The 24,846-nt window shown below is 42.3% G+C and overlaps 1 protein-coding gene across 1 annotated transcript in view; it reads right to left on the minus strand.

Moving 5' to 3' along the window:
- Nucleotides 1-21,771: 21,771 nt before the first annotated feature.
- Nucb2 (nucleobindin 2) overlaps nucleotides 21,772-24,846 on the minus strand; it is a 31,876-nt gene continuing 28,801 nt past the window's right edge. Inside the window, exons 12-14 of the mRNA XM_052761223.1 lie at nucleotides 23,436-23,606; nucleotides 22,331-22,412; nucleotides 21,772-21,885 (exon numbers count right to left, since the gene is read on the minus strand). Of these exons, the coding sequence (XP_052617183.1) occupies nucleotides 21,878-21,885; nucleotides 22,331-22,412; nucleotides 23,436-23,606 (261 nt within the window). The 3' untranslated portion in view covers nucleotides 21,772-21,877. The remainder of the gene's footprint in view (nucleotides 21,886-22,330; nucleotides 22,413-23,435; nucleotides 23,607-24,846) is intronic.

The following is a 24,846-nucleotide window of genomic DNA, read 5'->3' on the forward strand; positions in this document are numbered from 1 at the left end:
AGACCAGCCTGGGCTACAGAGTGAGTTCCAGGACAGGTGCAAAGCTACACAGCAAAACCCTGTCTCAAAAAAACCAAATAAATAAATATATAAATAAATAACAAGAAAGTCTGGTAGAACTCTTCACTGAAACCATCTGGCCCTGGGCTTTTTTGGGGGGTGGGGGGATACACTTTTAATTACTGCTTCTATTTCACTAAGGGCTAGAAAAGTCTGTTTTGTTATCTGATCTTTATTTAACTTTGGTGGGTAGTATGTATCAAGAAAATCATTCATTTCTCTTAGCTTTTCCAGTTTGGTGGAGTATAAGTTTTTAAAGTATGTCCTTATGATTCTCTGGATTTCCTCCTCGTCTGTTGTTATGTTTGTTGGTTTTAATGCAGCAGCACTATGTTATTCATCAAGCATCACTGTTACTGTGCAAGAAAGGCCACAAGGCACAACAAAACCCAGTAAATCAGAGCTTTATTAGGAGAAGGGAGGGACAGAAGAGGGCTTGACCAGGCCTGTGGAAGGCATGTGCAGAGAGAGGGGAGGGGAGGAGAAGAGAAGGGGGAGAAGAGTCTATGATCTGCTACTTATGGATTCCCCTGCACATGTGCATATGGGCTTACAGAGCTGCACTATGCATGTGCATGGATTGTGTGATCACACTGCCTGCAAATTATGCAATCACACAGCACATGGATTATGCAGGTCGTAGGGCCCCTTGCTTGGCTACTGAACTGCGAATGTGCAGTCATATGGCTGGGGGAGTGGCCAGGAATTCCAACAGTGTTCTCTTTTCATCTCTAATTTTGTTAATTTGGATCTTCTCTACTTTTTACTTAATTTGGCTAAAAGTTTGTTAATATTATTGATTTTCTCAAAGAACCAAATCTTTGTTTCATTGATTCTTTGCATTGATTTTTGTTTGTTTGTTTCTATTTTATTGATTTCAGCCCCGTTTGGTTATTTCTTGCCATCTACTTTTGGGAGTGATTTCTTCTTTTTTTCCTAGAGCTTTCAGTGTGCTGTTAAGTTACTATTATTAGAGCTCTCCACTTTTTCCCAAATATTTATAGAGTTTATTCATTTTTTTCCAACATACTATTTTTATTGATTATTTGGGAATTTCACATAATGCATCACGATCACACTCATTTCCAAGTCCCTCCAGGTCCACCCTCACCCTTGTGACCTTCTCCCCCCTCAAAAATAAAAGAAGAAAGAGAGAAAAATACTAATTCCATTTTGTGTTTCCCGTATACTCACTGGAGCATGGTCAAACTCCCAGAGGCCAGCCCCTTAAAGAAAATTGAGTCCTTCACCACCCCACCCCCACCAGAAGTCATCAACTGTGAAGAGCTACCCTTCAGGATCCCTATCACAAATTTTAAGAGTTCTCTTCAATGGCTTCCTGTCTAGACCCTTTCTTCCTTTCTCTTTCTTTCTTTCTTTCTTTCTTTCTTTCTTTCTTTCTTTCTTTCTTTCTTTCTTTTTCTTCCTTCCTTCCTTCCTTCCTTCCTTCCTTTCTTTCTTTCTTTCTTCCTTTCTTCCTTTCTTCCTTTTTAGGTGGGGGGAGGTTATCACAGAAGCCTTCTACTGAAAAAAATAAAAGGTCCAGTGACCCGTCCCGAGGGCCAGGTTATTTTATGAGACCCGAGGAGGCACCTCCTGAAAGATCAATGGGGGCGAGAGAGAAAGGAGACCAGGCGCATAAAAGAAGACAAAGTCAGTCTGAGTCACGTCAAGGTCTCGTTTATTGCAAGGGGAGTCAGGCTTATATATGCTAGGGGCTAGGAGAAGTAGATAGGGGTATGGAAAGTTACTAGGAGGAAGTTAGGGTAAGGTAGGGTTCAGGAAAAGGTCTCTTTGTTCCAGGGCCTGATCAACAGACCATACAGCAAACCATTATGTTTCAGGGAGTTGATCAAAAGGTACATACTGTGGTCTTGTTGAAAAATGGTTGCTATTGAAACTGTTAACGGAAGGTTAGGTACACAGCTTTTCCCCATGAGAATCAGTTAGGCTACTTGGCTCCTGACAGTCCAGCCTTTATTGTTTGCTCCCAGGGTCCATGGAAGAGTCTAACAACCAGCTGAGGATTCTAATCTGAGGGATATCAAATGAATCTAAGCACACTGGGTTCTTTAGTTCATTCCTTTATTCTTCTAAGTCAATTCTATTTACACAATTTCTTTTCTGTTCTCATACATAGCTCCTCTCAGTCCCTCCTGCCCTCAGCCCCTTCTGCTGTTCTCTCATCATTCTGCCTAGTTCTTTCCATCTCTGTCCTCATCTTTGTTCTTCTAAATCCATTTCCCAAGTGCCCTGAGGGAACCGGTATATACAAACAAGCAGTAATTCTTTAACAAAGCAATTCGAGGCTTGAAGTTTTCAGGGTCACAGAGAGAGGTGATAAGGATCCACACATAAAGCAGTAATTGTCAGCTTCCAATTACAACCCAAAGTGGGGAGTGACTAAAGGGGAGTTCTCTGGTCGGGTCAACTAAAGGCTAAGATCAGTTAGGGAATTTATGTGCTCAAACCATAATCTAGAAATGGCTAGGTAGAATGTTAGGGGACAATAAGTCACTAGAAAGTAAACTGTCTTTAGTGCAGCTTTTCCCGCTCATCCTGGCTGCAGCTGTTTTCTGGTAGGGAGGGGGACGTATGCTCAGTTGCTAGGCAACCTCTGTCAGAGCACGTAGCATTTGATTAGTAAAAGCACTTTAGCTCAGAGTAATTGCTGAGGAGAAAATCTAAGAATAGCACCTGGCTAAACTTATTTGCACAAGAAACAAAGCTTGGCACCTATCATCTGCCTGGCCTTGTCAGAAATCTGCTTTGGTCAGTGGGAAATAACTATCTTAACTCAATAACCAGTAAGTGACTAAAACATCATTCTAGGAATGTGAGCAGTAAACCTCTTAAGTTAGGGTCTTGTGTAAATAACCCGGGAAGAAGGTAAGGAGTTGAGGATTTAATTGCTAGTGGCTATTTTCCCTTATCTGTAAGTGAGATGAGCTAATGTTTATCTGCATTTGTCCTTGGATGAAAAGGTATCTTACCTGAATACTTTTGTCTGGAGAATGCCCCTGGGCAGACACATGTTAATGAAAAACAAACACAGCTGGGGAAAGTTATCCAATTACCCCAAATGTAAAGTGAAAGTTGTGCCCAAGATTGAGATGCAATCATGAGATTGCATGTACACATAACATGGAAATTCATGGTAAATGGGGAGAATCATAGCTGTTATTGAACAAGAAGTTTACAAGAGACAGCCAATTCATTCAAAAGGCAGTAATTCCATAACACCTTGTGTGATGGTTTCCTCCAACAGAACCCTTAGTTCTGATAGGTTGACCTTCTGAACTCCAGTTGTCACTGCTGTATACTCCCATGATCTTTTGCTACCAGAGGCTCTCCATAGCCTTCTGTCTCTCATTCTCAACTCCAAGTCTGCAGTCATCGATACCACTGCAAAAGAAGCTTCCTTGCCCTCTATAGTCAGTGTCAGCATGGATTATGGACTTTCACATGGTTTCTGCTGACAGCCACATCCATATGGCCCCTGTGGTCATCACAGGCCATGGACCCAAGCATGGTCTCCAGAGGCAGTACAGACCATGGGTATCAACACAACCCTCAGGTGCAGTATAGACCACAGGCATCAACACCGCCTCCAGTAGCAACATGGGCTATGGACACCAACATGACCCTCAGTGGCAGCATGGCCCACAGACCAACTTTTTTTTAATGTAGGTACATAGTACTATGGATTTGCATCTTAGAACCACCTTCATTGCATCCCATAAGTTTGGGTATACTGTGTTTCATTTTCATTCAATACTAGAAAGTTTTTAATACGTTTCTTAATTTTTATCTTGATCCATTCTTTATTCAGTAGTGAGTTCAGTTTCCATGAGTTTGTAAGCTTTCTGTTGTTTCTCTTGTTGATATTCAACTTTAATTTGTGGTGGTCAGATAGGATGCAGGGTGTTATTTCAATTTTCTTTTTTTTTTTTTTTTTTTTGGTTTTTCGAGACAGGGTTTCTCTGTGTAGCTTTGCGCCTTTCCTGGAACTCACTTGGTAGTCCAGGCTGGCCTCGAACTCACAGAGATCCGCCTGGCTCTGCCTCCCGAGTGCTGGGATTAAAGGCGTGCGCCACCACCGCCCGGCTCAATTTTCTTATATTGCTGATACTTTGTGTCCAAGTATGTGTTCAATTTTGGACAAAGTTTGATGAGCTGCCGAGAAGAAAGTATATTCTTTTGTGTCTGGGTGAAGTGTTCTATAAATATGTTATGTCCATTTAGTTTATGATGTCAGCTAGCTCTAGGATTCCTCTGTTTAGATTTTGTCTAGATGACCTGACTACTGGCAAAAGTATATTAGTATATTAGGGTCAATATGTGATTTAAGCTGCAGTAATGTTTCTTTTATGAACTTGGGTACTCTTGTGTTTGGTGCATAATGCTAAGAATTGCAATATCTTCTTGGTGGATTTTTCTTTGATAAGTATGTAGTGTCCTTCCCTATCTCTTCTGGTTGGTTTTGGTTTGAAGTTTATTTTGCCAGATATTAAAACTGGCACACAAACTTGCTTTTTGGGTCCATTTGCTTGGAATATCTTTTTCCATCCTTTTACCCTGAGGTGATGTCTATCTTTGATATTAAGGTGTGTTTCTTGGTTACACAGAATGGAACCTGTTTCAGATCTATTCATTTAGTCTGTGTCTTTTTATTGGGGAATTGAGGCTGTTGGTATTAAGAGTTGTTAATGAGTAGTGTTTGTGGATTCCCATTATTTTGTTGTGGTGGTGTGTCCATATACATATACTTTTAATTGGCTGGTCTGGGATTATTTATTTCTTGTGTTTTCTTGGATGTGGTTAACTTCTTCAGGTTGGTTTTCCTTCTAGCACCTTCTGTAGGGCTATATTTGTAGACAGATACTTATTAAATTTGGTTTTATCATGGAAGCTCTTTCTTTCTCCATCTATTATGATTGAAAATTTTGCTGGGTCTAGTAGTCTGGATTAGCATCTATGTGGTCTCTTACCATCAGTAGAATATCTGTACAGATCATTCTGGCTTTTACAGTCTCCATTGTGAAGTCAGGTATTATTCTAATAGGTCTGCCTTTATATGTTATTTGGTCTTTTTCCCTTGCTGCTTTTAATATTCTTTTTTGTTGTTGTTCTGTACAATTAGTATTTAAAAATATTATAGGTCACAGGGAATTTCTTTTCTGATACAGTTTATTTGGTGTTCTGTGCACTTCTGGTACCTTGGTAGGCACCTCCTTCCTTAGGTTAGAGAAATTTTCTTATGTGATTTTGTTGAAAATAGTTTCTGTTCCTCTGACCTGGGTTTCTTCTCCTTCCTCCATTCCTATTATTTGTAGCTTTGGCTTTTGCATAGTGTCCCAGCTTTCCTAGATATTTTGTCCCTGAATTTTCTTTTCCTTTTTTTTTTTTTTTTTTTTTTTTTAGTTTTAACATTTTCTTTGACCGAGGTATCCATTTTTTTCTATCTTCTCTTCAATACCTGAGATTCTCTGTTCCATCTTTTGTATTCTCTTGGTGAGGCTTGTTTCTGAGGTTCCTATTCAAGTTATTAAATTTTTCACTTTCAGTTTTCCCTCAGTTTGGATTTTTCTTATTGATTCTATTTCCACTTTTACCTTTTAAACTAGTTTATTCATTTCATTCCACTGTATGTGTTTTCATAGATTTATTTAGTAGATTTATTCATTTCCTCTTTAAAGACCACTAATGTATTCATAAAGGCTATTTTGAAGTTCTTGTCTTATGCTTCAGCTATGTTGCATTTCTCAGGGCCTACTGGAGCAGAGTTACTCTAGAGGAGACATACTGTCTTGGCTGTTACTGATTGTGTTTTTATACTGACCACTAAGCATTGGGTTTATGGTGATTATAATTCTAGGTGCTGATACCTGGCCTTGTCTTTGTTGGGTGGGTGTTTTGTTTTGTTCCTTGGTTTCTGTTGCCCTCTTTGGTTCTTAGGAGAGTGTGGTACCTGTAGGTTACCTGGTAAGAAATGCTTCTGGGATCTTGCCAAGTGTGGTCACTGGGGGTTCCAGTTAGAATGTTCTAGGTATTGGGAGCTGACACTCAGGAATGGGGATGGGCTACAAGGGGGGATTGCTGAGGGGATCCACAAAAGGGGGAAAGCAGAGTGTGCCCCCAGATTCTGCTTAACCCCCTGGGAATGAGGGCAGAGAGGAAGGACAGGCCACAACAGTTGGTCTGATACAGAGATGGGGAGGAGACTGGGGGTTATATTTGGGGGAGAAGGGGGAGAGTGAAGATCTGACAATCATGCCTACCTTCCTGGCCTATTTGCTTCTCTGGCAGGCGTGATGGACATGTTCTCAGGGAACGAATGTGGGAACTGGGGGCTGAGAAAAAGGGATGGGTGAAAAAGAAGGTAGTAGGAGAAGAACTGCATGAACTGTTGACTATGGGGGGCAGAGAGGAAGGGGAGGCCACAGCAGGTAGTTTGCTACAGATCTGGAGATGAGGCCGGGGATTGTATTTGGAGAAGAGGAGGGAAAGTGAAGATCTAATTGTTCTTTCTTTCCATAAGAATAACTTATGTTGATGCCTTTAAATATATTATATATGCATATATACAAATACAAGCATTTTTAAAGATTTTAAAGATATTTTTACTTTCACATTCTCTTTAAATACATACTAATAGGGGGCTGGAGAGATGGCCCAGTAGTTAAGAGCACTGGCTTCTGTTCTAGAGGACCCAGGTTCAATTCCCAGCACCCACATGGCAGCTCATAATTGTCTATAATTCAAGTTCCAGGGCATCTGACATCCTCACACAGACATGCAGGCAAAAATCCAATGCACACAAAATAAAAATAAATAAATTTTTAAAAACACATACATACTAATAGCCAAATGGGTTTTTTAAAAGATCCAACACAAGGCTTCTGCACTATCTTCTAAGTTGAACAACTTCTATCTTCTCACCTTCAACTTTGCCACATAGACTAACCACAGCAAAACCTGTTAAATGTTAATGCTCCTTCACAATAAAGGAGATAAACAGACAATTCCAATCAATTTCATTTTAATAAAGGGGGAGATATATCTTTATGATTATAAAGAGATGTGGGTTTTTTTTAAAAAGTTGTTAATAGGAAAAAAGATATGGTATTAAAAATAAAATGTTATAAGGATAAAGATAAAAATTATTTTAATAAGAAATATAAATGTTAAAATTATTTTAGTAGATAAAAATGTATATATAAAGATTGTGAGGATATATGCTTACAGAATGAATAAAAAACTTTCATATGCTATAAAGATACAATTAAGTTATTTAAAGAAGTTATATAAGATAGAGTATAAGACTTAAAAATAATACATGTTATATTAAAGTTTATAAGGCCTATAATTAACAATTGGCTATAATGTATGCCAAATCAAGATTCATTTTAAAATATCTGGCTATTCACATTCATGTTCTGTGGTCCTGGACTGTGTTGCCCTATGAGGCCATGTTGATGTCTATGGTCCATGCTGCCACAGGGAGCCATGTTGGTCTCTATGGTCTGGTGTCAGCCGGGGCCTTGTGGATGTCCATGGTCATGTGGATGTCCAGGGGTGGTGTTACTACCAAAAGCTAAGTGGGCATCAGTAGTCTGAGCTGCCATCTGAAGCCATGTTGCTGTCTGTGGATCATGCTATTGCCAAGGGCCACTATGGTGTCTGTGGTCCATGCTGTGGCCAAGGGCCATGTTGATGTCCATGGCTCATGTTTCCACCAAAGGCCATGGGAATGTCCATGGTCTGTGCTGCCACCTGAATCCATGTCAATTTCTGTGGTCCATGCTGTAACTGGAGACTTTACGGATGTCCATGGCCTGTGTTCTCACTAGGGGCCATGTTGATGTCTGTGGCCCATGTTACCCCTAAAGGCCAGGTTGATGTGTGTGGCTGGTGCTGCCACCTGAGGCCATGTGGATGTCCATGGCCAGTGTTAACACTGAAGGACACATGGATGTTCATGAGCCATGCTGCTGCTGACCACACAGGTAAAAAGTTTCTTTTGCATTAGTATCAATGACCACAGACTCATAGTTGAGAATGAGAGATATAGGTTTCCACAATAACTCCCCCTCCCCCCAAAAAAGAAACAGTCTAGACGGAAAACCATTGAATAGAACTCTTTAAAAAAAAAAAATGTGGGGGTTGGGGATTTAGCTCAGTGGTAGAGCGCTTGCCTAGCAAGCGCAAGGCCCTGGGTTCGGTCCTCAGCTCCAGAAAAGATAAAAAGGAAAAGAAGAAAAAATTGTAAGAGCCAGGTGGAAGGTGGTGTATGGTGATATTTTATTTGTACTGAAATGTGATTTTATTTGTATGTTAATAAAGTTGCCTGGGGGTCAGAGCTAATAGCAAGTCATAGCAGGCCGGGCAGTGGTGGCACATGCCTTTAATCCCAGCTCTTGGGAGGCAGAGCTAGGCGGATCTCTGTGTGTTCAAGGATACAGCCAGCATGGAGACACACGCCTTTAATCTCAATACCAACCATAGAAGACCTGGAGGTCTGTACAGACAGGTAGTGATGAGGAGGTCATATGGTTGGGTTTACAACCAATAAAAAGACAAAATAAAAAGTCAATAAAAAACACAAACACACAGGAAGTAGGTCTCTTGCAGAGAGGTAGGACAGCAGCGGCAGTGAAGGGTAAGGTTTTTAATCTCAGCTCTTAGCTATTGCCCTGACCTCTTGACTTTCATCTCTGAATCGGCTCTGTGTTTCTTATTTAATAAGACGGTTACACCTATGGCGGCGGCGGCGGCGGCGGCGGCGGCGGCGGCGGCGGCGGCGCAGGCCTTTAATCCCAGCACTCGGGAGGCAGGCAGATGTCTGAGAGTTCAAGGCCAGCCTAGTCTACAAAGCAAGTTTCAGGATAGGCTCCAAAGCTACACAGAGAAACCCTGTCTCAGAAAAACCAAAAACAACAACAACAACAAAAAGTGGGTAGAAATATTTTGCTGGGCGGTGGTGGTACACATCTTTAATCCCAGTACTTGCAAGGCAGAGCCAGGTGGATCTCGGTGAGTTCGAGGCTAGCCTGGTCTACATAGTGAGATCCAGGACAGGCACCAAAGCTACATGGAGAAACCCTGTCTCAAAAAACCAAAATAAATAAATAAATAAGTTGTGATAACTTCCGGCAGGGATGGGGGTGGGGAAGGACTCTTTTCTTTAAGGGGCTGGCCACTGGGAGTTTAACCATGCTCCAGCGAGTATATAGGAAACACAAATTGGACTTGATATTTTTTTTCTTCTTTTATTTTGGGGGATTTTGGAGGAAATTATAAGTGGAGTGGACATGGGAGGACTGGGGAGTGAATGTGATCAGAGTGCATGATGTGAAATTTCAAAATAATCAATAAAAATATTATGTTAAAAATTTTAAAAAGAAAATGTTTAAAGTTTCCCTCTCTTTAACTACACTGGGATATCATCCAGGATTCCTGTTTGTCATTGGTGGGCCAGGATGTATCTGTCCCGCTCATCTGAGTGGCCCATAAAGCTTATGGATTTGGGGTCTACAAAGGATTGGATGTACAGTTTTTTTAGACACCATCAATTCATTCTCACTTGAGTTCTCCAGTTTCTGATCACTCACAGGTTACCCTGTTGGACAGACATTTTCCAGTATGCAGTGAGAATCTGGTGCCCTGGTTTCAGAATGGAATTCCCCCTTGGGTGGCATGATCCACAGTTCTAAAGAACTCTGTGCTACTGAGTAGACAACCTGAGGTGCTGGATGACTTGTCTTGCAGGCGCCCAGCTGGTCTGGAGGAAGGTGACTTCCCTCGATGTCCTCATTGTGCATGTCCTGCTATAAATTGTCTCCAGAGGAAGGTTCAGCTGGACATTTGGCTGTAATCCACAGCCCTGGACAATATGAGCATCTATGGGACTTCTGGAAAAGATAAACAACTATGGCACAGACATCCTTTCAGGTTCGGACTCACTGCCTATGTTAACCCTTGATAAACGTTAACCGACTGGGAGTCCCTCTACTCACAAAAGCGGGGATACTTCAAAGTTACCTGTATCAATTGTTCCCTCTCTAACGGTTTTTACACTTTAACTAACAGTTTCACAAGAGTCACTGCTATATTGTCTGCAGCTGCTTCCATGGTGGCCCTCACCCAACCACTGCACACGACCCATTCTGTAAATCAGCTTGTTTGTAACACTTCTGTACCTTCGGCAACACAAGAACATACAGATACAAACCTAGAAGCCAAGTTAAATGCTTTAGAAGCTATGGTATTACACTTAGATACAGTACAAACAATACAACATCTGTTCAAGACTTTACAGTGTCCAGATGGCTTCGGTCTGTTTGTGTTACTCCTTTTTTTTTTTTTTTTTTTTTTTTGGTTTTTCGAGACAGGGTTTCTCTGTGTAGCTTTGCGCCTTTCCTGGAACTCACTTGGTAGTCCAGGCTGGCCTCGAACTCACAGAGATCCGCCTGGCTCTGCCTCCCGAGTGCTGGGATTAAAGGCGTGCGCCACCACCGCCCGGCCTGTGTTACTCCTTTAAGCTATAAAGAATCTGACTAAAATGGGATAAAATCAAAAATCACTTGCAGGGAATATGACATCATGAGAATGTTAGTTGAGATTTAGTAGCCCTCAAACAATTAGTTACTGACCTGGGTCATAATCATCTCACATCCAATTCCCCTTTGAGGCTGGCCACAGATTATTACACAAGCTACAAGGATTTCACTCCTTTAGATCCTTCAACATTCATTCAGTATCACTCTCAGATTGTTCATGTTGTCGATTCTTTTGACAATATTAGGAGGCATTGGTTGATTTAAGGGATATCAGAGTCTCTTAGATATTCAGATACAACCCTAAAAAAAAAATAAATAAATAAACAAACAAACAAACAAACAAATAAATAAATGAGGAACCTGTGGGGAGCCAGACCAACCCAAAACCATCTCAGAGGCCCTGATGAAAGGACAAAGGTAACTTAGTGCTGTGTCCTTGTCCAGGCCAGTCTGAGGCTCAGCCAGTGCCTCAGAGTCAAAGTTCAAGTTTCTGAGGCTGTGTTTATCAGTCCTAAAAGCAGCTGTGTCTGTATCCTGTGTTGTCTTTGCCAGCATTGTCTGACTTAGCTCTCTGCTGACCTTGGCCATTTCCCCCCTGTAAACAGTGTATAAGATGCTGTACTTCTTAATAAACTTGCTTGGCATAAGCCATCAGATTCTGCATGACCTGCTGGTCCCCACTATTGCGTCTGTCTGTTTTATTTCTCATCTTCTATATTACTCATCACTGGTCCTCCCACTCAACACCTTGCCTTTCGGGACCCCTATTCCTGCAGCTTCTCCAGACCAGGAGACCCTGTCTCAAAACAAACAAATGATATTTTACCACAAAGAAAGGGTAAAAAGTAAAGCACCCCCCAGGATAAATCGAAGGCCACAGGGTCATAGTGGACAATGAACTAGATATAGCAATATGGTAGAAAACCAGTAACAGGATAACTGAGATTGTGTGCGGATTTCTCATCCCACACAGGAGAATCTCAAGGAGATGGATTTAACTCTATGACATACACTCTGACACCACCAAAAATGAATATTTTAAAAGGACCAAAATTGAACAAAAATGACATGTTAAACATACTGCTTCATGAGAGCTGGCAAAAAGGACTACATAGATTTTTTTTCCTCTCTCATTTTCAAATCATATGAAAGTCACAACTTTGAAATTATATAAATAAATCTCTAATTGTGAAAATTCTATGCAATAGTAAAATTATGAGAATTATAAATAATTTAACACCTTGATATATATCTATTAATGAATATGAAAAGGTTTGGAAAATATTAGTATTAGTAGAGATAAAAATAGACAATCAAATCTGCATAGCTAAAGCCAAATCAATAGCTTGCTACGGATTATAAACAGAGGCTAGAGCTCCAGTCAGCCCCTTATTCAGCTTGATGAATTTATACAAACAAGGACTGGGACTTCCTATTTCCCATGAGCCTCTGGGTGGAGGTATACAGCTCCAGTGAAGTTCCCTAGTGTTAGGAGGGCTCCTCATGCTTTTTGTGTCAACTTATGGTCTTGCTGACGTATCTACAAACTGTATGGTTCCACATCAGAGCAAAATGAGCACCCATGGTGGAAAACCCACAACCTCAGGCCAATGAGTGCTTCCTAGGGCAGTGGTTCTCAACCTGTGGGATGCAACCCCTTTGGGGTCCAATGACCCTTTCACAGGGTCACATATCAGATATCCTGCATATCAGATATTTACATCATCATTCATAACAGTAGCAAAATTACAGTAATGAAGTAGCAATGAAATAATTTTATGGTTTGGGGTACCACAACATAAGAAACTGTATTAAAGGGTCACAGCATTAGGGAGGTAGAGAGAACCACTTTTCTAGGGCAGTTTTGAGATCCTTTGTATTCAAATTCACTGTGGCATCAGGATTTGTGAATATACACTAGCCATTCTTACTGGAAGTTCAATCATGTACAATCCCGACATTAAGATTTCACTGGCTGCATCTCAGTACCACGTTACAGTCGATGAAGCTTTTTGATTAACTTTGTGATGAAAAGGACAGAGGACAATAGGTGAAACTGTGAAAGGTTGTTGGGACAGAAGTGTTCATTGTCGCCTGAACTTGAAAGCCTGAGAAACCAGCCACGACTGTTGCCTGGGGACAGTCTACTATGGTTGGACCGTGAAACTTCCTGTTCAGTATAGGAATTAAGCTATAAATTCTGGATGATGGAGAAACCTCACAGCCCTGACACACTGAGTTGCAGGAGGATGTCACTGCCTCTGAGGAGTGGGACTAATGCCTGTGGCCATCATCCTTTACCATTTTCAATGGGATCTTTTAAAAAGAAAAACCCGTCATGCTGTTCATATTTACGAATGCTTTGGGATCAAAGTGTGAATCCTATAAATCCTAGAGATCAAGGACTTCTCCAGATTTTTAAGTCGTCATGAAGATACAAAGTTTTACAGTCCTAAAAAACATTTTTCAAAAAGTGTTGGGGAGCCAGGCAGTGGTGGCATGTGCTTTAATCTCAGCACTCAGAAGGCAGAGGCAGGCAAATCTCTGTGAGTTCGAGGTCAACTTGGTCTTCAAATTGAATTCCAGGACAGCCAAAGCTACAGAGAGAAACCCTGTCTTGAAACAACCCCCCCACACACACACAAAGAGTTGGGGATATGGCTAGGCAGCAGACAGTAGAGCACTTGCACAGTATAGCCAAACTAGGTTCAATTCCTAGAAAGAACAAACAAATTACAAGCAAAACAAAACTCGATCTCACAGCCATGCTACAGAAAGGGTAACCAGAAAAATGAGCAAGTAGGCAGAGGTGCACAGTCATGGAGGCCGACACCCAAGCTGGCCAAAGGCATTGCTTGTCCAAGTGCAGGACGACCATCAGTTAAGACCTACACTAAAGACAGTGCAGTCAAATACCTCATTACAACCTGGGAGCATCTGTGGTGGTATTTTACTTGTACTGAAATGTGATTTTAATTGTATGTTAATAAATAAAGTTGCCTGGAGGTCAGAGCTATTAGAGCCATAGCAAGTGCGTGGCGGTGGTGGCACACGCCTTTAAGGACCTGGAGGGCGGTACATACAGGCAGTGACGAGGCAGTCACATGTTTGGGTTTACAACCAATGAGAAGGCAGAACAGCTAGAGTATATAAAGACATACACACAGAAAGTAGGTCCCTTTCGGAGAGCTCTCTTGGTTGAAGAGGATCGCTGAAGCAGAAAGGGTGAGGCTCTTAGCTCTGACCTCTTGGCTTTCTTCTCTGAATCGGCTCTGTGTTTCTTATTTAATAAGACGGTTGGTTATATCTACAAGCATCTGTCATCAAGAAGTGTTATTGTTTTCCTATATTGTCCAATTAGCAACATTTGAAAGGCTCTAAATGTTTCAATTTAAAGTTTTATTGGTTTTCTGGCTGACAGTGCCGAAGGCTTGGGCTCACACCTCTCAGATGGGCATTGTAAGCAATTGCGGCTGCTTGCTCTGGCTCGTTCTATGATTCTGAGAAGTGGTTATGAATTCACAGCTAACTACGTAATTGGGAAATAATTTAAAATAGGTAGGAAAGCTGATCATGGAGGATTTCTATAAGCCCAGTGCTAGGGAGTCAGAGGCAGGGGGATCACCAACTCCAGCTCCAGGCCATCCTGGACTACATGGCAAATTTCAAGCCAACATGAGACCCCCATCTCAAAAAAAAAAAAAAAGATCTGATTGGCTTCAAATGCCACACTTCCAAGGTGTCTTCCCATCATGTCACCTTCAGAAGTGACAATGCAAACTGTCCTTTTCAATACATTTTAGACTTCAGTCTCAACAAGTACTAACAGGTGGGTTTTTTTTTTAAATGAGATTGAGTTTGTAAGCTTGCAGCTGGATGTGAGGTATATACCTCCTGCTCCAGCACTCAGACAGCAGAGAGGTAAGCGGGTTGCAAGGTCAAGGTCAGCCTGAGCTATGAGACTGCCTCATAAGTCTGAAAGTATTCCGCTGAGGCAGTTCAGGCTGAGGGTAGACTTCTTTTGCAGGTCCCTGGGGATGAGAATCTTGCATGAACATGAAGGAGCTCACCTCTCACTCTGGCTCCTTGTCAGTGTCTTGATTGTTCAGGATAGCTGTAAGACAGGGATTAAGATTTTATGCACACACCAGAAGTAGGATCCTCAAAATCTCACTATAAAGAAAATAGAGGGGCTGGGGATTTAGCTCAGTGGTAGAGCACTTGCCTAGCAAGCACAAGGCCCTGGGTTCGGTCCTCAGCTCTGAAAAAAAAAAAAAAAAAAAAAAAAAAACCAGAAGAAGAAAATAGATATTTCTCATCCCCCCCTTTCAATTAACTAAGTTGATTTAAAAATCATTAGCATTCACAAGCACTTTATATGTGAAAAGCAGGTGTGCATTTAGTAAAACAATGCTACGTACACAAATTTTTGCTCTCTCTCTCTCTCTCTCTCTCTCTCTCTCTCTGTGTGTATGTGTGTGTGTGTGTGGTAAGGATTTTTTTTTTGGTGGTAATAATCAAATCCAGGGCTTTGGGTATACTAGATAAGTGTTCTACCAATAAGCTAACATCTCCAGCCAATAAGCGTTTCTTTCTTTTTTTTTTTTTTTTTTTTTTTTTTGCCTGTTTAGATTTTGGTTTTGTTTTGAGAAAAGGTCTCTTATTATCCATACTGATATTGAACTCTTGATCCTCTTGCCTCCATTTCCCAAGTCTCAAGTGCTGGAATCAAAGGCATGTACCACCTCTAAATTACTATATTTAATTTTGAGATCTGTGATTTAAGATTTAGGCAGTCTATATAGGAAACTACAGACTTGGACCACAGAGGCCTAAAAACAGATCCAAAATGTTCCCCCAAGCTCAAAGGTGTTACAGAGTTCAAAGTGACCAAGCAGCAGGGAAAAGGGGAGTTAGACCAGACAAAAATTCTGCAAAGGATGGACATGAGCAAAAAGAATAAGAAGACATATGTACGGACAAGCAGACCTCAGCCTGTGTAGCTTTCCAGGATGCAGAGGTGGAAAACTAACAGTCCTGAAGAAAGCACCCAGACCCACAGTTGCAGAGTAAGGCTTCCAGCACACACCTGGGTACACTCACAGAGCATCACAGCATCCCAAAGTCATCACAGCATCCCAAAGATAGCCAGACCAAACAGCATCCCAGCCTGGCTGTGGGGCAGCATCCAGGAGAGAAGCAAGAGGCAAAGCCCAAACCACTTTGGTATTTTATAGACTCATTCTTCCCACATTCTCACACATCTTCTAGAGTCGTGGCATTTGATGCTGTGTCCTCTCATTCCTCTCATCTACAACATAATCTAGACTGCCTTTTACTCAGTCTTCATTTCTAGGTACAACCTTTTTTTAGTTTGGAATAGAAAGTTCTGGGTTTATCCAGAGGCTAAGACCATTTCTATGTGAGGGCCAAGGAAAGGGGTGTGTGTGTGTGTGTGTGTGTGTGTGTGTGTGTGTGTTTACCCCTGAGTCATATCTCACAATCTGAGGAACAGAGTGAGCAGTCAGCAGCTCCCACCAGGCTACCAGAACTCCATTAGATAGATGCCTTGCCAAGTTCCTCTAGCTTGAGACTTACACCATTCTATCCAGGCCTTAGAGAAGCCCACCGCTCTGTAGGCTTCACATTCTCTCTCAGTCACTTGGTAGTAAGATCACAACATGGGAAACAGAATAGCCACCTCAGGATGGAACATAGGTCTTGTCCCAAGCCCATGGCTGGCATGCAGCACTGTGGCTGCCACAGTATACACTACTACCAGATCAGTTCTTAGTAATAGAACCAGGTACCACAAGTCCCACAACTCTCAACCTGGGGCTCCAAGAGCAGCATCACGTACAGCCTGCTTGGCCTAAGGACTCCTCATGAAGGGAAGGGCAGAGCCCCAGGACAGACAGACAGGGCTGTAGTCAAACAGGAGAGCCATAGTGCTGAACCTGGAGAGCGGAACTATTTAAATTTCTAATGAATCACATGAGACTCAAAGTGCATGGCTGTGGAGAGAGACAACTTCTATTGTGTCACACATACTACAAGACCACAAAGCCAAGTGTTTGGTTGGAGCTGTCATGTAAACTACTGAGTAATACAAACATCCGTCATTTTAGAAGAGGAAGACATCAAATGTGTATAGGAGTATGCAATGATTATTTTAGAAAGTATTAACAGCCTGGTCAGTTGCATGCCTTTGGAGCTACGTTCCTATGTTAGTTAACACATCTTCAAATACCTTTTTCTTTGATATCAGCTAAACGTTTTTGGGAAAAAGAAACTGAACATGTCTAGGAGAATTCCTCTCCTCCACCTTTGGGGGGTTGTTTTGTTTTATTGGCCTGTGTGTGTGTGTGTGTGTGTGTGTGTGTGTGTGTGTGTGTGTGTATGTGTGTGTATGTGTGTGTGTATGTGTGGTGTACACATGTACGTGTGTCAGTGCACCTGCACATGGAGAGCAGGACATTCAGTGTCTTCCTTTATTACTCTCTGCCTCATTCCTGTAAGACAGGATCTCTCACCAAACCAGAAGCTAAATAGGCTGCTGACCAGTAAGCTCTTGGGATCTACCCATCTTCGTTCCCCAATGCTGAGGTTACAGGCATCCAGACATGCCACATTTTTTCCGTGAGCACTGGGATTTGAACTCAGAACCTCATGCCTGCACAGCCATCACTCATACCTACAGAGGCATCTCCCTAGTCTGCGGCCCACTATCTTTCTATGCCATCAGTTGAGCATGCTTAGAGGTGTTCACATCTGTTGTTTTGTTTTTAATTATACGTATTGCTGAGTGTGGTGGTGCATACCTCTAACTCTATCACTCAGGAAACAGAGACAGACAGATCTCTAAGGCCAGCCTGGCTTACATAGCAGGTTCCTTACCAGCCAGGGATACAACGTGAGACACTGTCTCAAACAAAAACAAAAACATACAAACATTTCTTTATGGTGTTTGGGCAGGAGCGAGTGTGTGGAGGTCACAGGAACATACAGAAGTCAGTTTTCTCCTTCCAACACCGTGTGGGTCCCAGGGATCAAACTGAGTTCATCGGGCTTGGCAAAACCTTTACCCACTGAGCTGTTCTGTCTGCTCTATAAGCTCCCTTGAGCTAAGCATGGCCAGAATGTATCCACAGTCTACCTTTCTTCAAGTATGACCTGCGACTGAGCACAGTGGAACTCTCTCTGGGCAGGCTACCCTTCTGCCTCAGCCTAGCCAGTGCTAGGCTTACAAATGTAAGCTGCTAGGCTAGGCAGTAATATACATCTGCAAGCAAGCATGCTGGGGATTGTGCTACCCCACAGCAGCGTGCAATATGAATATCCCCACACAGCCTTGGCTTGAGGAGGGCAATTGTTTTCAGGAGAAGCCCAGTGCACTCCTTACTGCAAGGAGCAATTTCTCCACTGTTTTCTCTTCTGTTGCGCCAATAAGCACTCACCAAGACAACAGTGTGTTTGCTTGTAAACAGATTAGGATTCGTTAATCAGTTAAAGATTAAGAGCAACTTGGTCTCAGAGGCAGAGGCAGGCAGACCTCTGTAAGTTCAAGGCCAGCCTGGTCTACATAGCAAGTTCCAGGCCTGTCAGGGCTACCCAGTGAGGTCCTGTCTCAAAAAAAACAAAACAAAAAACGGCAGCCAGGGGAACTTGTAAAATTCTAAAGTGCTAGAGTGGCTGGGTAGCTCAATGATATGAATTCCTACAAGGGGGTAGGAAGGTTAAACACTGGCATTTAACACACATTCCTGTAATAGAATGGTAAGAAGGTAAACACTGTCATTCCCAACCTCCAGTACTGTAAGGGCTCTGGACATTAATATTTTAGTTAGTTAATCAGGCATACTCACCTCAGACTTTGACTGGAGTGATGTGGGCATGGAAACAGGAAGTGAGCCCTTCACCTTTGTGGCCACAGCACCTGGCAGGCTGGCGAGGTTCTAGAGCTGGCAAGTGTCTGGGTTTGCTGACACAGCAGGCAGCTTCCTGGTTGTTGGTTATCCCTAATGTTCATGGGCAGCCTGCTCTTGTGATGAGGCACTTGAAGCTGTTTCTTTATCTCTTCCTTTTGAGGGTCTCATGTTGCTGCCCTCGAACTCCCTACACTCCTGAGGATGACCTTGAAGTTCTGAAGAGCTGGGATTAGATGCATGTGCCACGGTACCCAGTTTATGCAGTTTTGGGCTTCCTACATGCTGAACTCCATGCTAGGGCCTAGATCTGTTTCTTCAGGAAAAATCTGAAAGCCTCCCAAAGATTTTGTGAGCTATCTATACTCTCTATCTAAAGAATGAGAAGACTCTTCTTAGAGAAGATCTCATCACCTATGTTTTGAGACAAGGTCTTGTCATGTAGCTCAAACTCATGGCACACACCCCCACCCCCACTATTTCAGCTTCCTAATGCTAGGATGGCAGTATTCACTATGACACCCACCAAGGGCACATGTTCAATGGGCGCAAGGCCATGTGTAGGTTTAAGTCCCACCACCACAAAAAGAGGGAAGGGTTGGTTTGGTTGAGGAGAAAGGATTCAGCAATGCCACCATGTAAATGTGACTCAGGCTGAGTTACAAAAGCTAACAATGGTACAGACTGAGAAATGCCCGAATCCAGAGTCCCAAAGTACTCCAAAAATCAAATACAATTGCCCTCCCAACTCAACTGGGAGTAAGCAAAGGCTCTGGGAACTGAAGCTTCCTCAGCCTTTCCAAGGACTCTCCCTTAAGAAATTTCTGCCTTGGAGAGGTGGCTCAGCAGTTAAGAGCACTTAGTGACCTTTTCGAGGATCCAGGTTTAATTCTGAGCAACATGGTGGCTCACAACCATCTTTCACTCCAGTCCCAGGGGACCTAATGCTCTTTTCCAGACTCACACATGATGCACAGACAAATATTCAGGCAAAGCATCCATATTCATAAAAGAAAAATAATTATATTTAAAAAAAAGAATTTTCCTTCTAGTGATAATAACTATCCTAGGGAAAAGACCCAGTGAGGGCTGTTGTCATCCCATCCAAACCTATAATCCAAAAGAGCCTCCAGGAGGTACCTTAGGCTAAGATCCCAGAGAAGGAGAGAGCACAGAGGCCAGCAGACAAACGATGAGATTCTTACTTCAAAACTGTCTGCAGAGGACGTCACTCAGTGATGGAGTGTTTACCTAACATGCAGACAGCTCTTCATTCAATCCACACCATCAGAAATCCAGGAGAAACAAAACAAACCTGTATTTAAATCATGCTGGAACCATACCTTTAACCAAATGTCCAGGCTTACACCTGCAATCCCAGCCCTTGGAAAGCTGAGGCAGGAGGACTGCCATAAGTCCAAGGTGAACCTGGGCTCTACAGTGAGTTTCCAGCCAGCCTTAGAGTTTGTCTCAAAATAATAACAGTAACAATAATATAATAATAATAATAAAAAACAAAAGCTGTACCTCTGACTAGTTGCTCATCAAAATGATTAAAAAGAAGAGAAAGAAACCCAAGACACCTGCTAAGACTTTCAAAACTATTTGGCAAAAAGCAAAACAAAGTAAAGCATGATCCAACCTGGCAATGCCCACAGCTGTTGCCTAAAGCAAGCCTTGAGCCTGAAGCCTGGAGCAACAGGACATAGGCTGACGCTGCCAGCCGAGGAGGACATCCTTCGTAAAGTCCATTCAGATATATCCCTGGACATTCGTGAACATAAAAATCTCCTATAGGACAGAACTCAAGGCCTCTGAGGACACTGAGACAAGGGAGCTACTCTCGAAACTGTCAATCAGGGATTGCCCAATGAGCAAGCAAGCAGATATTCATGCATTACAGCCAAACAGTACCTTTTAAATGCTAAGGGTCAGCTATCCCATTCCTGAGTCTTTCTTTTCTTCTGCTTTTTTAATTTGCTTGCAGTTCTGGGGGTTGGTGATGGCCTTGCTTGTGGCAGGCAAATGCTGTCCCACTGAGCTACCTCCCAGCCCATGAGTCATCCTTCCTCTAAACTTGCTGCAGTCCCCTGGTGCCCAGGCATCCTGTATGTTGTGTTCTTGGGGTAGAAAACACAAGGGGCCATGGCCTAATCTGAGAGCCGACAACAGAGCAAAATCATGGTCTTGGGGCTAATGTGTAGTGATGACTGGTGAGTTTCTCCTTGGAGCTGGAGAGGTAAGTGTCTTCTGTTTGAAGAGAGTGCAGACAGAAATGTAGATGATGACAAGGATTGATTTAAGACCAAATGTGTTCTCCAAACATCCCCTTTGCCTTTATAAGAGAATCCTAAGTTGAGGCTAGTCACTTCCCCCTTGTGGGTTATTCAGCCTGCAGGGCACTGAGGAGCATCACGTGACCTGCAGTAGGTATGACACAGAGTAAGGCTGCCAGCCAAGTAGGACATCCTTCCTAAAGTCCATTCAGGTATGTCCCTGAACATTTGAGCACAGTGAAAATACAGGAGATGTAAATTCAAGCGCTGCCAAGTTCTTCTGGAAAATTCCTCAAGTCCTTTTTCCTGTCTGTCCCCACTGCCATGACAGACAGAGCGTGAGTTTCTGAGGCTAAAACCATGCACTAAGGATAGCAGAGTAGAAAAGTGGAGACTTCCACACTACTCCTAGATATCCTTAGAGAAAGAGGGAGACTTCCTGTCTAGTTTAAATCACTGTCAATGATTTAAAAACGTGAAATCAATGTTTTCTATCCCAGGGAGGGACAGAAGGCAAGCACATGAATAAAGCAATTCTGATGTGGGAGCAGACGCCACTCAACTGAAGCCTTCTTGAGGGTAGGGTGATAAAATAGGCCAAAATCACCAGAAACACGGGGGTTGGAGGGGGGGATGGCTTTTTCGGAATAACCATGAATATCCAAGAGGGGTTTGCTGAGAGAGGAAGACAGCACCTATGAAAGAAAACTACCCTCAGAGTGACACCACGTTATCCTCAAGCCACAGGCAGAGCTCTCTGACCCAGCTAACGACTGTGTCATGAAACTATGGGATGTGGCCCCTGAGCACTAACACGAATGAAGAACAATGGGAGGAGTGGCTGAGTCTGTTTCTGTCCTGGTTCTAGTAAATTTCAATCCTTAAATACCTGCGTGAAAAAATAAAAAATTGTGTTCTCACTTTAAAGGTCTCTCCCTTTATTCCAAATGTGCTTTAAAGTATTTATTGAGTGAAGATAAAAGAGGGGATGTTGAAAGATGAAACAGATGTTGAGTGAACAGTTTTCTTCCAAGTTCTTGCAGACGTCGGGGCTTTACGTGTCTGTTCAAAAGAAGTATGCTCACATTTTAAACATATCTTCCTTTATTCTGAATGTTCTTTTATTTAAAGATACATTATTTTACTTTTTGAAAGTATGGTTAGCTCATCATAGATTACAAATTACAAACATGGCAAGATCAATATAAATTATAAATTATCTTCTGGCAAGATCAATATAAATGGTCATAAAGAATTACAAATAATTTTGAAATAAATTACTGCACCATAACGATGGTCATCTAATTATGTGGCATTTGAAAAATGTCCACTCGTGAAAATTTGAGAACTTTTCAAAGTTTCTTTAATGCGGATTTCTCTATTTCTTCAAATATATAGAATACAATGTGAATTTTAATCATCTGAAGATAGACTGTATTTGAAATGAAAAATGGTTATCGATTTTTAATGGTTTATTACCCTAAACAAACAAGGGAAAATTACATACGTGGTTCAAACTTCAGTTCTCCTGCTGGCCCTGATGGAGCGATCCCTTGTTGAAATTTCTTCTGTTCCAGCTGCTGTACAGCCTGGTGAGTGGGAAAAATATGAAAGTACTGCTGATTGTTTCGGTCATATATGCCATCTTTGGCTAAGCATAATAAACTAAGTTTTTTTTCCCCTAGAACACTGTCCTATCATACTCTTGGACACTGAGGAAGGATGACTACTATCTGATGTCACACTGAGAATCAGAGCAGAGAGCAGCAGGTGAACTGAGCTCTGAGGCAGAGTCCACTGTTGGTCATTGGTAATAAGATAAAAGCCCTGTCTTTATGCGGGTCCTCACCAGCTCTTCCTCCAGCCCGTGTGAAGATTGCCATTTTCATACACATTCAGTTATTCCTCTGATAGTGACTAGCCAGGCTTTGTGGTGTACCCCTGCAATCCTAGCACTTGGGAGGAGATAAAAGTCACCTTCACAGCTCAGTTGGTGTGACATGTTCTCATTGATTCCACAATTCCAAAACAGAAGTTGTAACAAAGCTAGTTTTAAAGCACACTAAAATTTAAAAAATGACAGCTTAAGGGCATATTATAAAAACACAAGCTTAGCTTGGTGTTCTATAGACTCCTGTAATCTCAGGGCTAGGGAGGCAGAGGCAGGAGGATCATGAGTTCCAGGCCAGCCCTGGCTATACAAGACCTTGTCTCAAAAGAATGAAATAAACAAACAATCAAACAAACAAACAAAAAAAAATTCAGCCTTTCAGCAAAGCATCTAACATCTGGTTTGGGCTTCCTGTTGTCACACTGGAGACCAAGCCCAGGACCTCACACATACTAAGTGTATTCTCCACCTCTGGGCTATACCTCCAGCCCCTAACTCAAGTTTGTTTATTTTCGTTTATTTGAGACAGATTTCGCTCTGTGATAGAATTTGGTGGCTGGGCTCAAGCAAACCTCCTGTCTGAGCAGCTGGAACTACAGATGGACATCACTTCAAGGGGCCCCGTCATTCCCTGAAAGCCACATCTCATCTGCTAATACTCAGGTTTCTGAGCCTCATGCATCACAACAGTCCCTGCAAGCCACACCCCCTCAGTGTCGACCTGCTGATACTCCTGCTTCTGAGCCTCCAGGTGGTCATGCTGGCGCTGCAACTCTTCCTTCTGCTTCTGCAGTTCATCTGCCCTCTTCCTAAGTTCATTTTCTTGTGCGGCAATAATGTTTTCATATTCTTTCAGTTCTTCCTCGGTGAATAACTGTTGCTGACCCAATGTCTAAAAGGAAGGGAAATAAATAATAGTGCCAGGAACAAAGGGGTGTCATGCTCAGCTTTAAAATGTTAGGATCTTCAGGGCTGGAGAGATGGCTCAGCAGTTAGGAGCACAGGCTGCTCTTCCAGAGGACCCAGGTTCAATTCCCAGCATCCACATGGCAGCTCACAACTGTCTGGAACTCCAGCCCCAAGGGATTTAACATCCTCCCAACTCCAGCCCCAAGGGAGCCAACACTCTCACACAGACATACATACAAAACACAAACATAAGCAAAATAAAAATAAATAAATCACAAAACATTTTAAAATTCTAGAATCATCATTGTACAAAAGAACATATATAATATACTCTTAGGCAAAATAAGAAAAAATACATTAACAAGGCATGGTGGTTCATCCCTGTAATGGCCTCCAGTTCAAAGTCAGCTCAAGCTACATAGTGAGTTCCAGTCCAGCCCAGTCTATAAAATGAGATCCTCTCAAAACACAAAACAAATGAAAAGGATTCATGCCCAGATTAGTAATGTGACTTCCAGAATATCCTGGACTACAGAGGGAGTGAGTGAGTGAGTAGATGAGTGAGAGAATGAGTGGGGGAGGGAGCCAGCAAAAAGGAATGATAGAAGGAAGAGAGAGGGGGAAGGGAGGGAGAAATGTGTTTATATTAGTGATTTCTTTTTAACTAATTTATTCATTCTATTTTAAATATTTATTTTATATGTCTGTACGAGTGTGACTGAGTGTATACACACATAAGTGTGCCGTGTGCATGCCTGGTACCTGTAGAGGCCAGAAGAGGGTGTCGTATCCCCTGGAACTAGAAGCTGTGAGTCACCTTGTATGCACTGGAGACCCAGCCAAGGTTCTCTGCAGGAGCAGCAAATGTTCTTAACCACTGAGCCATCTGTCCAGCTCTTGTTTATACTTTTGAAAAAACTGTTTCTTCTCTGGTTTTTGGAGACATACTCTCATGTAGCCCAGAAAGCCTTCTAACTTGCTGTGTATCTGACGATGATACCTTGAACACTGACTCTCCTGCCTCCGCCTTCTAAGTGCTGAGACTATAGGCATAGATGACCACACCCAGGTTATGTACTTCTTTATATTTATTTGCGTTCCTGGGGATTGAACTTAGGTAGGACCTTGTACATGACCTTAGGGTGTTCTACCACTGAGCTATACTCCCAGCTTCCCTTTTTTTCCCACCACCATGCTTTTTACACTTTCTATTTTGACAAGGT

The sequence above is a fragment of the Peromyscus californicus genome, unplaced genomic scaffold, assembly GCF_007827085.1.
Source record: "Peromyscus californicus insignis strain IS unplaced genomic scaffold, ASM782708v3 Scaffold_4__1_contigs__length_199733344, whole genome shotgun sequence".
NCBI lineage: Eukaryota > Metazoa > Chordata > Mammalia > Rodentia > Cricetidae > Peromyscus > Peromyscus californicus.